Source organism: Panthera onca, chromosome D2 (genome assembly GCF_046562875.1).
Source record: "Panthera onca isolate mPanOnc1 chromosome D2, mPanOnc1 haplotype 2, whole genome shotgun sequence".
NCBI classification, from domain to species: domain Eukaryota; kingdom Metazoa; phylum Chordata; class Mammalia; order Carnivora; family Felidae; genus Panthera; species Panthera onca.
Genome location: NC_138349.1, coordinates 34,097,906 through 34,114,800, shown reverse-complemented (window position 1 = coordinate 34,114,800; position 16,895 = coordinate 34,097,906). Strand labels below are relative to the sequence as shown.

The window sequence follows — 16,895 nt, the reverse complement described above, 5'->3', positions numbered from 1 at the left end:
TTGACTGGACATATAGTCTTGTGTCACACTTATTCTCAGAAATTGGAGGACGTTGCTTCACTGTCTTTTGGCATTGAAGTGTTACCCTGAAGAGGTATATATGGCCAATCTTTTTGCCTTACATGTGACTTGTTTTTTCTGCATAGACTCTCATCTGATACTTAATTCTTCATATTTTAGTAATGTCATCTGATGTCTTGGTGTTGATCATCTTTCCTGCTCTGATCACTGGCTCTGCCTTAGCTTACTTTAAAAAAAAAAAAAAAAAAAAAAAAAGGCATGTGTATATGTGTGTATGTTACTCAATTTGTTCCCAAAAGGTTTTATTTGAGCTTTCAAAAATACATATCAGGTTAAAAAAAATAAAATAGGGTTACTGGAAAAATAAAACTAAGACGAAGCCATAGTAAAGGCCAAAATGTGTACAGTGAAAGGGACAAGAGATGGGCCACAAATTTGGTCAAGAGCTTTCTACCAACTAATATAAATCAGAGCAGGATTTTTAATATGAATCTGTATCTATAGGTTAAAAAGAAACCACTTAGGGGCCTCTGGGTAGCTCGGTCGCTTAAGTGTCCAGGTCTTGATTTTGGCTTAGGTCATGATCTCATGGTTCATGGGATCAAGCCCCCCACCCCGTGTCAGGCTCTGTGCTGACCGTGAGGAGCCTGCTTGGGATTCTCTCTCTCTCCAGCTCTCTCTGCCCCTCCCATGCTCGTGCGCTCGCGCTCTCTGAAAATAAATAAATGAACTTAAAAAAGAAAAAAAAAACACGTAGAAGCTCTTCTTTTATGATCCTTAGATATGAAAGAAAAAAGAGAAAATAAAAAAAGTATAGAATTAAGACAGGTTTTTCAATTTGGAGACTTGTCCATGTTTTTAGATGAACATCAAAATGAGTGAGGAAAAAAAGACAAGAATGCAGTTCGGGTATATGTATGTATTTCATGACCATCAACTTCATGTAGCAAAACTACTATACATTTGTCCTTTGGCCTGTATGCCTAAAGTGATTTATTTGGAATATGAGACCTTTTTCAAATAATACATATTATTACACTGCTATTAACTAGGCTTCCATATTATCAGTGGTTATCCGGTGTAGTTTGTTGCTTAAAATAATGTAATCATCAAAAGGATACATATTGGAATATGAAACCTTTTAAAAACCACTGCCAAGGGGTGCCCTGGGTGACTCAGTTAAGTGTTCGACTTTGGCTCAGGTCATGATCTCACGGTTTGTGGGTTTGAGCCCCATGTCAGGCTCTGGGCTGACAGCTCAGAGCCTGGAGCCTGCTTCAGATTCTGTGTCTCTCTCTCTCTTTCTGTCCCTCCCCCCACTCTTGCTCTGTCTCTCAAAAATAAATAAAAAACATTATATATATATATATATATATATATATATATATATATATATCACACACACACACACACACACATATACATATATACACATATACATATATATATATACATATATATATATATATATACACACACACACACGCACACACTGCCAAATTTACTCTCATTTTCTATCACACTATTAAGCTGATCCATATGTGAAGAGATTATTACTGGGAATCTCTCTGAAGAAAGGTCTAGTTGTTTGTAAAATATAATTGCAAGAAAACATTTTAAGAACAACTTGAGAGATTTCATTATCTTTTCCCATATATACATGAGTACTAGTATAATTTATAGTTTCTGAAGTCATCCAGCAACTTCTGTGATTACTCAAAAATTATCCGGTGGATAATTCAGCATGTCTAACAACTGGATGTACCAGATATTCTTTATTAAATCTCCTCAGTTAATACAAGCAAAATTTAAGTCTACTGTTATATTTTTAAGTGATCCTGGGAGAAAACACTTTTATTTACTCCCCAAACTTATACACTGCTTATATGAATATTTGCTAATAGTATCTACTTTTATAGTTTAAATTACTTTACTCAAAGTAGAGTGGTAATTTAATCCAAGAGAAAGCTGAAAACAAAAAACGTGAGAGAAAGACCTAGTTTTTTGTCTCTCTGTGCCAATAATCTTTATTTTGTTAAACATAGTTTGGCTTATTTGTTGAACCAAGACAAATTAATGATTGCACTTTATTGTGAATTTTTATCTTACAGAGTTTAAACATCTTCCAGAACCTAAATAAACGCCAGTTTGAAACAGTTATTCATTTGTTTGAAGTTGCAATAATAGCAACTGACCTGGCTTTATACTTCAAGTAAGTACAGAACTCCCCTACACTATGTTTCTGCCTCACATAAATGATCCACTGCATTCAAGTCAAAAGGCATTTATTCACACACACAGTTATTCATTTTCCTTTTGGAACATCAGTAGAATACCTTCAAGGTACTGACAGTGAATTTACTAGACATCTGAAAATACATTTAAAAAAACTAATCCCTGCTGTTGATTAGTTTGTTATTGAAGAAGTTTGAGGAATGCATGGTGAAGTTGGTGTACTTGCCAGAAGGGTGATGCCGCAAAGCCTTTGAGGAGCATTTTGGTCTGGTGGAGTCATCATGGTCCAGAGTCTGGTATTTAGAGTTGCAGGCTCAGACATTTGATTCTGCTGGAGACTCGGAGCTAAAAAACCTTGATCATATGGATGCACGTTAACCCAACTCACATAATTCTGAGTTATGTACAGCAGAGCACTACAGAAATGACCAAGGAGACCGGATACTCCCAGCTTCTGCCCATTTTGTCAGTGAACTATAGAGTTGCTTGGCAAAATGGATTAGGACAAGGTGAACTAGTTATAATATCCAACTATTTAATGACTTAGATGGGTAGTATCAAATTGTGCCTCTTTGATCCTTCTTAATTAAAAAATTATTTAATAGTTCAAAGATGAAGACAGATACTTGAAAGAATATAATTGATATCCAAATATCCATGACCCAGATTCAACAAATGCTAAGATTTTGCCACACCTGAGGTCCTTTTTTTTTTTTAAGGAAAAAAAAAATGCAATTGAGGCATCCGAACCCACTCTACCATGAAAAACCCCTCCCTTTCCCCTCACAGTCATCATCATCCTGATGCTGTGTATCTGTCCTTTCCGTCCACATTTTCATATGGTATTGTTACGTGCGTTTTAAAATTTTCCATAAATGGTTTCATCTTGTACATACTTTTCTGCAACTTGCTTTTTCATGAAATATGTTTTAAAGATTTACCCTGGTGGTAAATGAAGATCCAGTTCATTCATTTGAACTGTATATTCAGCTTTATGAACATGCCATAATTAATTTAGCCATTCTTCTATTCATGGACATTTAGATCATTTCCTACTTTTCGTTATTGTTGACAATACCACATCATATGTCCTTGTACACGTGAGAATTTCTCTGAAGTGCGTACCTAGAAGTGGGATTGCGACAAGAGTTGCAAATCTTAAGTTTTATACTGCATTGCAAAACTGCACTCCTGAGTAGCTTAAACTCCCACCAGCGGTGTGCAAGAGTTCCTGCTACCTCTTCTCTGGACTACTTTTGATCTGCACACACTTATTTATCTTGTTAATTTGACAGTGAGATGGCTTCTTATTGATGTTCAAATTTGTATTTTCTTGTTTACCAGTGAGGTTGAGTATCTTTTCATGTATTTTAGGTTCTGATTTTTTTGTTGCTTTTATGCATTACGTCTCATCACAGCCTGTGGCCTTTATGTTTATGTTATGATCTCTTTTGTCACATGTATCTTTTAGCTTTAATGTATTCAAACTTACCAATTTTTTCCCTTTCTGTGGCTGGTGGTTTTCCTGTCTTAAACCCTTTCTGTGCCAACGGTTAGCAGCCATTTAGTCTCTTATTCCCTGACCCTTTAGATCCACTATGTAAACATCTGATGCAAAGTGGAAACTTTAACTCTGAGAAGCGCATATTAAAGATACTTTTTTAAATCTCTGGTCTTATATGCTATAATTGTTGCACAGCTGTATCTTTTTTAGGAAGAGAACCATGTTTCAAAAAATTGTTGATGCCTGTGAAAAAATGGAAACCGAGGAAGAGGCCGTCAAATATGTAACCATTGATCCAACCAAAAAAGAGGTTATAATGTGAGTAGTCAGAATTTTATTCCTCTTTTGGCAAAAAACAAAAAACAAACACACACACACACAAAACAAAACAAACAAACAAAAAAAACACCCCACTTTATTTTTTATGTCTTTCTATTTTAACAACTTTTGTTTTCTTCTAAGGGCAATGATGATGACTGCATGTGATCTGTCAGCTATAACCAAACCCTGGGAGGTACAAAGTCAGGCGAGTACAGTTACGTTTCCTTTTCTGTCACATTCTCAGATGCAGTCTAGGTCCCATGTAAGGGTGAATGTGAAGATTCTGGCAATCTCGGAATTTTATTATAGCTAGCAATTATATGACTATATATTTTGTACACAACTATATTTCATTACCCTGGAACAAACCATCAGTTTATAATTTGAAAAGAAAAAAGAAACTTGAGAAGTTAAGACAAAAATAAAATGTTCCCTGTTGGATTTCTGTTAATGAAGAAAGGCAAATAGCTTTCAAGAGCTCACAGATGTCAATAACACGATAGGTCATTTGGTCTCTTTGCCCAGAACAAGGCAAAGAGAAGGGACCTTAGAAAGAACTACTTTCTGCAAAGAATTCCATATCACTGAACAAGCTGCAAGAACTATATAAAATTATTCAGGGAATGTCTGAGTTTTTAGTAGAATCAATCAGCACAGGGCAAAGATGAATCATCAGTGGTTTCCTCTAGCAGGGGTGGTTTGCTCCCACAACCTCTTCTTCACTGTGCTGTCAATTATCACAAGGCACCATCTGTAATAAGTTCATGTTTAAGGGTGCCCTCCCTGGAAGTTCTTTGCCAACCTTGGGGAGTGGGAGTCAGGAGCCACTAGTTTACTACTTATTTCTTACTAACTGGATGAAAGAAGCTTCTTTTTCCCTCAGTGACGTCTAGGGAAAACCCTAAGCAGAAGAAAGGCCAGAATTCACTGGGTCCAATTATAAATGTGGGTTGTATTAGTAAAGACAGAATCATTGGAACCATCAAATCCCGAACCATACACTGGTGCTCCTCCATCCTGACGTGCCTGCTCTTTCTCCTTTATTCTTTATCTGCACAGTCACCCCGGCCAGAAACCTGGGGCCTTGCTTGAAGTTCATCTCCCCCATTCCTGCCTGTCACCCTTGCCACAGCCTCAGGTCAGACTTCCACCCTCTTCCATCAGCTCTGTGGTGGCAGGGATCCTCCTGAGTGATCCTTCCTCATCCTGAAACGCCCAGCCTTCCTCTGAGTGGCTGCTGGGATTATTTACAGAGTTCTGCTCAGCCACTCCCATGCTTCAAAGCCTTCTAAATTCCCCCTTGCCAGAGATTTTCAAGCTTTCAGTCCACCCCCCACCCCCACCTCCCGCCAAAAGTTGTACAAAGAGCGCTTTATATAAAAGAAAAAACAAAGTTACTTTCGCTTAAATCTCTCTCGGCCCCCACCTGCCTGGGCCACTAGTGCATTCTGGAGGAACCCTACCCCTCCAGGAATAAGCATCACTGGTCTAGAGAATCAAACTTTCTAGCAAAGCTTACATGGCCTGTCACCACCTGTCCTTAACTCACGGTCACCCCATTATTTCCTGTCATTCTCTCCCCTTCACTGCCTCACACTCTAAGCTCTGCATGTTCAATTTTCTCTCAGCAGATCGTCTTCCCTTCCTCTTTACTCCCTTCTTGATCCACAGCACTTCCCCACATAGTTCACAGAACTGTTTCTACTAGACTGTGAGCATCTTAAAGAAGGTGGTCACATCTTATTCTTCCTGGCAAGCTGGGTTCATGTCAACGTAAGGCAGCTAGTGGATAATCATCGAACTTGGTAGATACTGGGTTTTTTAAAGCTATATAAAATTTCCCTTAAATGTCCTCACACTATAGTCAAGTAAAGCTGTGTTCTAATCTGTGTGCGCGTGTGTGCGTGTATGTGCACACACATGCTAGATGCTAAGAGAGAAGCAGGACAAAAGGAGGGTGTGGGAAGCTTTAGAGCTTGAAGCAAAATATAATGGAATTAAACATTCTCCCATCTCCCCTTTCTATTGTTGAGAAGTGGTGGCAATAGCAAATAGGAGACAGGTACTCCAAGAATGGGCCTAGAACACTGACACACGAAGAGGAATTCCTCTTTGCCATTTCAATATAATCTGTAGATGACATCTTTTTAATACCAAAGAGCATATGGTGTGACAACACCTCGAGCATTAATATAAACGCTATCCTGAAATGTCACTCACACTGATAAAATGCAAATTCTCTACTAATAAGTCACTTTCATGAACCGAGTCTTACTCTTCCTTGCAGGTGGCACTTCTGGTTGCAAATGAATTTTGGGAACAAGGAGATCTGGAGAGGACTGTGCTGCAGCAACAGCCTATTGTAAAGACTTTGACATAGAAACACACTACTTATTACAAATTATTGATACAAATCAGTCTCTTTTGTTCCCTGAGTCTTAGAAAACTATCCTTAAAGAATGTACTTCTCTTTCTAGCCTATGATGGACAGAAACAAAAAAGACGAACTACCCAAACTTCAAGTTGGATTTATTGATTTTGTTTGTACTTTTGTATACAAGGTAAGTAAACGAATTGAGTAAAATGTATAATCAGCTGGACTAGGGTTTTTCTTTCAAACTGTTACCAAAATTGAGTCTCCCACATGGAAAGCCATTAGGGGTGTCCTTGTTTCTCCAAAGTAGCTTGAGGAATTATCCTAATCTCTCATTCAGGGGTGGAATAAAAACTAAGAGAATTTAGAAGTGAGCACACTGAACAGACCCAGACGTACTTAGAAAACAGCACCTGTCTTTCCTGTTCCCAAGGCCCTGAGTTAGGCCCAATCTAGCAGCTCTGAGCACTGTAATAATTCCTTACAGTTCCTTTTCTGCATATGAAAAGTACTGAAAATCAACTATGACTATGTTTCTGACCTAAAATTCTTGCTAGGAGTTCTCACGGTTTCACAAAGAAATCACACCAATGCTGACTGGTCTTCAGAACAACAGAGTAGAATGGAAATCCCTAGCTGATGAATACGATGCAAAGATGAAGGTAATTGAAGAGGAGACAAAAAAGCAGGAAGAAGGAAACATGGCTGCAAAAGGTTAGATGGAATCTGTTTTGTTTTTTTTTTTTTTTAATGTTTGTTTTGAGAGAGAGAGAGAGAGAGACAGAGCGCAAGCAGGGGAGGGGCAGAGAGAGGGAGACACAGAATCCAAAGCAGGCTTCAGGCTCTGAGCTGTTTGTTAGCACAGAGCCCAACGCAGGGCTCGAACCCACAAACTGTGAGATCATGACCTGAGCTGAAGTCGGACTCTCAACCAACTGAGCCACCCAGGCACCCCTAGATGGTATCTGTTTTTGCTCGTTGTAAAGTAGCCAGAAGTCAGGCTGAGCTTAATTTCAACTGACAAAACCATAAAAAGTAAATGCAAACAGGAGACTTGCTTTCCCAGTAATTATAATAAATTGATTAGTGCTTTTGAGAGATTTTTCCTCCCCCCAAACAAGATCTTATGAATAATTCCAGGAGGAATTGACTGGTCCAGTTGAAGTAGGGATTGGGGCTAGGCTTCTTTATCCACTCTAGTAGGTGGCTCCTGGGTACATCCACAGAATACTGAGTTTTTAGAAATACAAGAGTCATGGAACCAGTGGGATCAGGGTTAGGTGAGAAAAACAACTTTAGTCCTAACGTTATGCATTAGCTATAAGGCTTTGGGCAATTTGCTTCACCTCTCTGAGCTCAAAATTCTTGTGTATGTAATGAGAAGATTTATCTCCAGCCTCCCTTCCAGACTTAAGGAAGCCCTACATGGAAGTAAAGCTGGACAGCTGAATGGGGTGACTTGAGACTATGCCTCGAATGTTCCCATATTGTGCTGTTTTTCCCAATGAAGTTTCTACTCCTAAAGTCACTCTGTTCGGTTTAACATTATCTTCAGGAAACCACTGTTAAGATGCTTGGGATCAACTATGAGTTTATCACATGACTCAAATGTCATCTTGAAATTGGAATGCTAACATCATGATTTTGTATTCCGTCTTGACAGCACTCAAAAGATTTTGTAAGAAATTCTGTTTAGCAAAGAAATCATCTGTGTCTGGAAGAGCCTTGTAAAACAAAAGATACAACATACCTTTTAGATGATTCTACTGTGTTTAGTGGTATTTTTAAAAATTCATAGAAGGAGAAAATATTTTGCTTAAAAGGTTAAGGAGGTCCTTCAACACAATAAAAGTAGGAGTTTATGACTTCTGGATATCCATTCAGCAATGTATTTATTGGGGATCTGCTCTGTATAAGGCCCCGTGTTAGGCAGGGCCTGGGAAAAGTTGGGGTCCTTATCTCACAGAGCTTACCACCTGGTAGGGGAGCTAGACATTAAACCAATAAGTGAACGATTGATTATCTATCTATAACTACCACAGGGGAAGTCTTTCCAGAAGAACGATGCTTAAGGTAAATTCTGAAGACAGCAGGCTTTGGCTAAGCAAAGAAAGGAGGTGGGGTTGGGGAGGAAGTGACGAACAGAGGCCTTGAGGTGGAAATAAGCCTGATGCAATTGTAGAACTTAAAACGGGTATAACTGGAGTCTGGGGAACTGGTAAGACAGTTCTGCAGGAAAGTGTGGCCTTAAAGGCCTTGCTTGAGGATTTGTCCTCTACAGGAGCAAGGGGGAATCATTAAAAGGATTAAATGGGAAAACAATAAGATTTGATTTGCACTTCAAAAAGATAACAGAAGTGGTAAATTTTACTATCTAAGTGAAAAGCAAAGGTATTTCCTAGTACAAGTAAATTTAATCCTTATCTCAATTTTACGACGAACAGGATATCAGGTTAAGTGTCTCCCGACATTTTCTTTTAGTATTCAGTATATTGGATATGGATCTATTATACTTTATTTGCATAAAAATTCCTTTTGAATTTTTTTTCCTGCTACCCTGAGAAGTCTCTGTGACCCAAGAACATAATTTTGTACTCTCAGGCAACATTAGTACCTGGCACAAAGTAACAACTTAGACTCCCAGATTGTGCAGATCAGTGGTTTCCTTGAGAACCAGATGTTAATTGGTTAATCATTTATTAGATTCTCTTTTTCAAAAGGACCAACCCTGAACGCGATCTCAAGTTTTTAAATGATCAAACCACTGGTACTTGTTGAAAGTTAAAACTATTAATTAGGCTATTAAGTTGGTCATGAGAAGGTTAGAAGAAAAATACTCTGGGTCCACTGATTTCCAATACTACTGTTTTTCTTTTTGCTAGCCACAGAAGATTCAGGAGGTGGCAGTGATGACAAAAAGTCCAAAACATGTCTAATGTTGTAATATAATCCAACTGGTCTAAATTTCAAATATTGTTTCTACTTCTAAAGAAAAACAGAAAACATGCAAAAGAACTTCAGCGAATTTCATTCAGCAAACCACGAACTAAGAGAGTAAAAGATCTTCAGATAAACTACCCTTGTGACCACCAAAAGAAAACCTATTGCTAGCATGAAACCCCGAGGGTAAAATAAAGTTCAACAGAAGTGGAAAATACAAGACGAAAACAAGTGCATTTTTGGTGCCAATTTGCTTTAAATTAAAAATATACAATCCTGAAACCAGTCACCAACTCTTTTTTTAAAGGTTCTTATTAATAGTATTCATTTGCTAGGGCTACCGTAACAAAATACCAGACTGAGTGGCTCGAACAGAAATTTCTCACAGTTCTGGAGGCTCCAAGTCCAAAACCAAGGTGTTGGCAGGATCGGTTTCTTGTGAGGCCTCTCCCCACTTGGCTTGTAGATGGTCATCTTCTCCCTGTATCCTCACAAAGTCTTCCATCTTGCGTGTCTGCGTCCTAATCTCCTTTTTATAAGGACACAGTCGTATTGGATTAGGGCCCATTCATATGATCTCCATTTACCTTAATTACCTCTTTAAATACCCTGTCTCCAAATATAATCACATTCTGAGGTACTGGGGTTTTGAATTTCAACATGAATTGGGGGAGGGGGGGGAGGGGACATAATTCAGCCCATAACATTAATTGTAATTCATACCTCAAATTCCTTCCTAAACTAAAAATCTCTCATCAACGTGTCTTAAGGTAAGAGTAAATAGAGTATAGAATTTATAATGCCTGTAAATACTATTTAGAAAATAAAAGGACATCAAATGTTATTCTATCTGAAATGCTTATCATCTATTTCCACTTTTTATCCTTGACAATGGAAAGGTGAACATCACACCCACTTTTGGCAATCTGTAACAGAGACAGTTATAACAGTCTGTGACAATCTTCAACAGAGATTATTTTTAAAAAATGATTACTATAGCTATGTACTAGGCATTCTAAATATTGGTTTCTCAAGAGAAACTAAGGACAATTTAAAAAATTTTAAGATTTAGAATCCTAGGATTGCTACTCTCACACTAAAATGTGAGGTCTGTGAGAGGAAAAGATTTTTGTCTATTTTTGTCTGTTTGGTTCCTAAGTCTATCCTGGTACCTAGAGTAGTGCCTGGTACAAGGTAGGTGCTCAGTAAATATGAATGAATAATATTTTGAATAAATGTCATAACAAACAGGTATAAAGGAGGAGTGCCCAAAAGTTAAAAAAATATATTTAGAGGATAAAAAACTCATTGAATATATACACCCAAATGAGTGTTGTCTATTAAACTCATCACCTTGAGTAGGTAATACATGTATACCTGATTTCCATTACTTACAATAATTTTGAAACTCCACTTTTATGATTATTTTAGAAACTGCCTAAGAAACTCTTCCTTTATGTAATTTTTGACAACAAAATATCAGCTCAAACAACTTCCCCTCCTTATTCACTAGAAAGCAAACTGAGGAGCAAAGATGTGCCACCATTGAAGGTCTGCAAAAATAGGAACTTTGCTTAAGAGCTAGTAGAAGAAAACATAACTTCATATCCCAAACCAGTGGTCCACTGAAAACTGACTGCACTGTAGCCAAATGGAGACAGGTCTGCTGGAGAATTAATCTTTAAACTCATCATCTTGAGGCCTTTTCAAAGACACCTTAAAAATAGGACTTCCATTATGTATGAACAGATTAAGTATTGTGATTATATGTAATGATCTGAATTTATAAATGAACCTCATGTCCATAAACCACACCTGCAATACCAAATATGTGGATCTATTTTTAAAAAGTCTTTGGTTTTTCTAGTCATCATTTAATTTTACAGGAATTTTATTTTCTGATGATCGCCAAACTATGAATATATTTTTATCATAAAAATGTTTTAGCTACATATTTCCTAATTTCAGTTTGCTGCTGAACATTTCAACACTTTTTCCTCAGGAATCAAGGTTCCTTTTTATTCACTATAAGTAGTGAGATATTAAAAAAACACAGTTTCTTTAAGAGGGTGTATGAAAACAATGTTCAATATTAATAAACCAATACTGATTTACCGTTTTTTGATAGTTTAGAAATGACTGCATAATTATTTCGTAGATAGTTCCTTTGTAGCAATATCCAGCATAATGCCTCACGTATAGAAGTCTGACAAATACAATGAATAAGAACTGTTTAATAAAAGGAAAATCTCTGATGATAACCATATAAAAATAAGGCACTAGGGACGCCTGGGCTGCTCAGACTGTTCAGCGTCCAACTTTGGCTCAGGTCATGATCTCATGGTTCGTGGGTTCGAGCCCCATGTTGGGCTCTGTGCTGACAGCTCAGAGCCTGGAGCCTGCTTCAGATTCTGTGCCCCCCCCCCCCCCCCACTCAAGCCCTCTCAAAAATGTTAAAAAAAAAAAAAAAAAGATACTAAACTACTTATTCTGCAATTGAATACCAATCATTCCATGTTTAAATGTCATTTAAAATAGTATATCTTCAGGGCACCTGGGTGGCTCTAATTAAGCATCTGACTCTTGATCTCGCTCAGGTCATGATCTCAAGGTTCATGGGATTGAGCCCCAAGCCCCATGTCAGGCTGTGCTGATTGCGCAGAGCCTGCTTGGGATTCCTGTTCTTCCTCTCTCCCTATCCCTCCCCGGTTCACACTCTCTCTCTCTAAATAAATAAACTTAAAAAAAAAAAAGTGTATCTTCAACAAAATAATCGACATGCTATTAGATCACTTTCTACAGGTCCTCTCTCTTCACCAAATCATGCATCTTCTCCTCTATCTTTTGGCTCTTGCTCTATAAAAATGGGTTAAAACCTTTTTTTAAAAATATCAACACATCCATGTGAAAATTTGATGAAAACTATAGACCCTTTTCCCCCCAAAATACACACAATCACAGAAGTTTACACAGATTCTAGGAGTGCTTAGATCTCCTAAAGCACATCCAGTGACTGTGAGGGGTATGATCCTCAAATTAAGATTTACATTTTCTAATATATCTTGGCATGGAAGTACACCCATATTTGCATGACTATATCTGGGACAAGTTCTAGCACCTACTATTACTCAGCTCAATTATCTTACTGGAGAATTGCTCTGTTGGAGAGTCAACTTTTAACCTAATCTACTGGTTTGACTTCTGGGACCTCATTTGCCCCCCTCCCCCAATAGTAATTAACTTACTTTATAATAAACTGCTCACACACTGGGAAGTCAACTTTGATTATAACAAACTCCCTTAAGTAGTATAGGGGAGAAGAAAGCAAGAGAAAGGTAAGCAAAAAAAAAAAAAAAAAAAAAAGGCAGCTAGAAACAGATGGTGATGGGAAAGCAGGTGCTTAAAAAGAGGGTGCCAGTGGATGAAAGGAAAGTAAATAAATAGAAGCTGGAGAGACATACTTACTCTATTTTATAATTTTTTGTGAGATACCAATAATTCTAATAATTTAAACTAACTGAGGCAAGGGAAGATAAATATGAATGAGTAAAACAACAAAAACTACAAATTACAGGAACAACAGACTCTCTGTAGAGTGTACTAGCTTCACCCTTGAGGAGCTGTGGGCGGAGCGGCTGTATATAAGCAATTGAAAAGACACAGAAGGGAAAGGGAAACATGTCTCCAATGGAACTGAAAAACTTTCAAAGCAGCTGACATCCTGACAGTAGTTGGATTTTTATTTCCAAAGATAAACCACTCAAGCTGCAACCTGTAGATGACATTGTTGTGGAGAGTTTCAAAGTGCACTTTCACGTTAAGGAACGTAGGCTTCTCTCTTCCATCTCACAGAAATAAATCTTGAAAATAGTCATCAAATTCCTCTTCTCTATTTAAAAGAAAAAGTATACATATTGATTAAAACCAACAGAAAAGAAATTACTAGGTGACACGTAATAGGAGATTAATGAAAATAAAATATTTTCACTCAATGTAATTTGCTGATTCTTCTATATATCAATGTATTTCATGATTCAGCCATCAAATAATTCTTAACTTTTTGAATAATCATAATTATACCCAGACTGATTAAATATAAAGTGTTTCATATGTTGCCAACTCCCCCTAAATGTATTTATTACCTAAGATTTTACTTTAAAGTGCATACTTTATAAAATGTTATTGCTTCTCTTTATTTTTTTTGGTTGACTTTATAGTTTCTCTGTTCATTCTCATTTCAAATCATAGTCTGATCAAGAAATGAATGAAAAAGAAAACTATTTTCAGCAAAATACACGTCTTGCTCCTAGGAATGGGAAAAATCTGCTTAGGCTATAGGTTTTTATTGCTCTGAGAATAGTCAATATATATTTGTAGCTGTAAAAATCATGTCTAACACAAAGAATTGAAGTCTGAAAGGAGATATTAAATTGTTAAAATACTATGAAAACTGTCAAGTACAAAATTAATGTTTGGAACCATTGTGATGAAGGAAAATGTACAGGTTTTCAAGTCAGGTGGTATTTAAGTTCCAGTTCGGTCACTTACTAGCTAGTAACAGCAGGTTACTTAACTTCTCTGGGCTCAGTCTCCTTATCTGTGCAATAGAGGATATTATATTTCCTCACAGAGGTGCTATGAGAATTAAATGTATATATATCTGCTTTTTTCTTTCTGAGACAGGCAATCAAACTGGAAAGTCACCAGTCTACCAGTCTCTTCAGAAAAATTCTTCTAGATCAGGGATTCACAATGGGCCTTCATCATTTGATTTTAAATACTTGTGAATGCAAAAAGCTATTACACCATGTTCAAATTAATAAAAAAAAAAAAAAAAACAGAATCAGCTAAAGTTGATTTAAGAATTATCTGCAATTTGGCACTCCCCATTGCTGTTGTCCCTTTTTCCCCAGCATGACAGCAAAATGCAGTAAAAATTTACAAATTGTAGTCAAAACTTAAATATGGGAAATTAGCTGAATCTCTGTTAGACTTAGATGTTGAGTACTTGATCAACGTCAAGTATTTATGAGGTCACAAAGAGTTCTGGATTATGAAAGCCTTCTTAGGATTTACTCAAGTATCTTCATTGCCTAAAAAGGTGAGCTGATCCTAAGACCTAGTCTAATCACTTTCAGCTATAAAGCTCTTCAAAGAGAAGTTACACGGTTGAAAGTTTAGTCAATAGTTTGACTAGGATAGCAATATTTTATTTATAGCAATAACTTTTACATGTAGGAATTGTTTATTTGGCTGGAAAAAAAAGTTAAGGTCACAGAATAAAAGTAATCTTATTTAACAAAAACTCTTTCCAATACACTTGAATTCTATTACATTGGGAACATATCATAATTGGCAAGATGTTTTGTAATCAGCTTAAATTAGTGAATAATGATTGGTTCATTGTTTTTCCATTATGAACCAACATGCCTAAAGACTAACAAAATGGGATTAAAATTTATTGAGCACTTAGATTTGTAGGTATGGCACAAAGTGCTTTACATTCTTTATTTCATTAAATCTTCATAATAAATTCTATGCAGTAGGTATTATTTTACCCTCTTTTAGGAGAGAAAGCTCTAGTGCTGAACTTCCCAGTGTATGACAAGAGCTGATAACATCCCAGCCCATACCCAGATAGCTCTTCCAACCCAAAGCAGATAACAACGTACACACTGAATTATCTGTCTTTGGGCGCTAAGGTGGCTGTTGGAAATTTACCCATCCGTATCTTCAAGGAGCTCCCCTGTACAGGTTTATGATAATCAGAATATCATGAATAGGCTGCTCTGGAACTAGTAAACAGCCCTTCTCTGATGGATTCTAAGCAAAGACCAGAGGGCCATCTGTCAAGGTGAGCTGAAGAAAAATTTACTGACAGAGAGGAAGCTGGACGAGTTAGCTGTCTATGGCCATAAGCAATGACTAGAATTAAACTCTGATCTTACCAGACTAGAGAGTCCTTGGAATTAAACAGACATTCATGATGCTGAGCTTTTTCATTAATTGTTATCAAGAACGGCTGTGGCTGCAGCTTCCTAACTGATGTAAAGGGTATGCATTATCTGTTAATATCAGGACTCACTGTGATTTTTCATCTGTCTCTGGTAGGGGGCCCTTCCAAAGTTCAGATTCTGAAGTACCTTCATCTTCATCAGAATTTCCTGTTGATTTAAAAGAGATTTTTAAAATGTGTTATATTTAAAACATGTTTTGAACTACCCACCAATGCAATTAATTAACTTCAGAGTTAACTGCAATTTAGCTTCAACATTTGTGGCTCTGAATATGTAATTCACTCTTCCAGACCAATAACATTCTTTTTAAAAATAAATAAATAAGCTGAGATATACCAGAGTCTCAGCAAAAAGACCAAGGAAAGTCTCAAGGGAAATTTCCCTAAGTTACACTGAGTTAAAGTAGTGATTCCAATATTAACTCTTACAAAGGAATGATCTCTTGAAATGTAATTGTCTTCACTTTAGTTTCTTCTTTCTATCAGCATACAAAGGACACACAGGTTAAGAATTTTGTAGAGTTTATTTACATTAGGATCATGACCTGAAGAATTGAACTAGTGTGTAGGACAAGTTAGTTAAATTATGAAAAAATATTGTCAGACACTTTTAAAAATTAATGCTGATTAAATTAATTAGAAGAAGCTGTTTCAAAGAAACAAGCATACTAATACATTGCTGGAGTAAAATTTCTATAAACCTTTTTCTTGAGGAAAATCTAGCAATATAGATCAGTTTAAAATGTACATACACTTTGACCAGCAATGCTGCTTTTAAGAATTTAGCTATTTACTTAGAATAAATAAGCACCTGAGATACATGTACAAAGATGTTCATTATATTATAACAACAACAAAAGAAAACAACCTATATCCTCACCAGTTAGGGATTAAGGATTGGTTAAATTAATACTATACAACTTTTAAAAAAAAACCTTAGCATATCTATATGTATGACCATGGAAAAACATCTGTGCTATATCAAGTTTCTTAAAAGTTACAGAAAGCATGTATGGTATAATCCAATTTGTAGTTACATATACTGTAAGTTTGTAAGGTCCAACCAAACTTAACAGTCATTACATTACCTGTGGGCCTGGGATACTTTCTACTTCAAGCATTTCCAAATATTTTATATTTAAAAAAATTTTTTTTAAATGTTTATTTTTGAGGGAAACAGAATGTCGAGCATGAACAGGGCAGGGGCAGAGAGAGAGGGAGACACAGAATCGGAAGCAGGCTCCAGGCTCCGAGCTGTCAGCACAGAGCCCGACGCAGGGCTTGAACCCACGAGCTGTGAGATCAGGACCTGAGCTGGAGTCGGACGCTTAACCGACTGAGCCACCCAGGTGCTCCCCAAATATTTTATATTTTAAACAGTGATCATGTATTGCCTTAAAAATCAATCAAAACAATGAATATACTCTATTTTTTCTTTAATTTTTTTTTTTAACGTTTATTTATTTTTGAGACAGAGAGAGACA

The 16,895-nt window shown here is 36.8% G+C and overlaps 2 protein-coding genes across 10 annotated transcripts in view; one reads left to right on the top strand and one right to left on the bottom strand.

Moving 5' to 3' along the window:
- Positions 1–9,677, top strand: part of PDE6C (phosphodiesterase 6C) — a 45,099-nt gene extending 35,422 nt beyond the window's left edge. For 3 of the 7 annotated variants that reach the window (XM_060641991.3, XM_060641992.3, XM_060641987.3), the window contains 7 exons: positions 2,133–2,233; positions 3,956–4,078; positions 4,223–4,295; positions 6,369–6,443; positions 6,559–6,642; positions 7,013–7,169; positions 9,338–9,677. In XM_060641991.3, coding sequence (XP_060497974.1) covers positions 2,133–2,233; positions 3,956–4,078; positions 4,223–4,295; positions 6,369–6,443; positions 6,559–6,642; positions 7,013–7,169; positions 9,338–9,399 — 675 coding nt within the window. In that variant the 3' untranslated portion in view covers positions 9,400–9,677. The remainder of the gene's footprint in view (positions 1–2,132; positions 2,234–3,955; positions 4,079–4,222; positions 4,296–6,368; positions 6,444–6,558; positions 6,643–7,012; positions 7,170–9,337) is intronic. The other 4 variants (XM_078434606.2, XM_060641988.3, XM_060641989.3 and 1 more) reach the window with 4 other exon arrangements.
- Positions 9,678–13,114: 3,437 nt separating this feature from the next.
- The window catches only part of LOC132685099 (protein FRA10AC1), a 37,585-nt gene continuing 33,804 nt past the window's right edge, over positions 13,115–16,895 (bottom strand). For all 3 annotated transcript variants that reach the window (XM_060641999.3, XM_060641998.3, XM_060641997.3), the window contains exons 14-15: positions 15,481–15,559; positions 13,115–13,284 (exon numbers count right to left, since the gene is read on the bottom strand). In XM_060641999.3, coding sequence (XP_060497982.2) covers positions 13,242–13,284; positions 15,481–15,559 — 122 coding nt within the window. In that variant the 3' untranslated portion in view covers positions 13,115–13,241. The remainder of the gene's footprint in view (positions 13,285–15,480; positions 15,560–16,895) is intronic.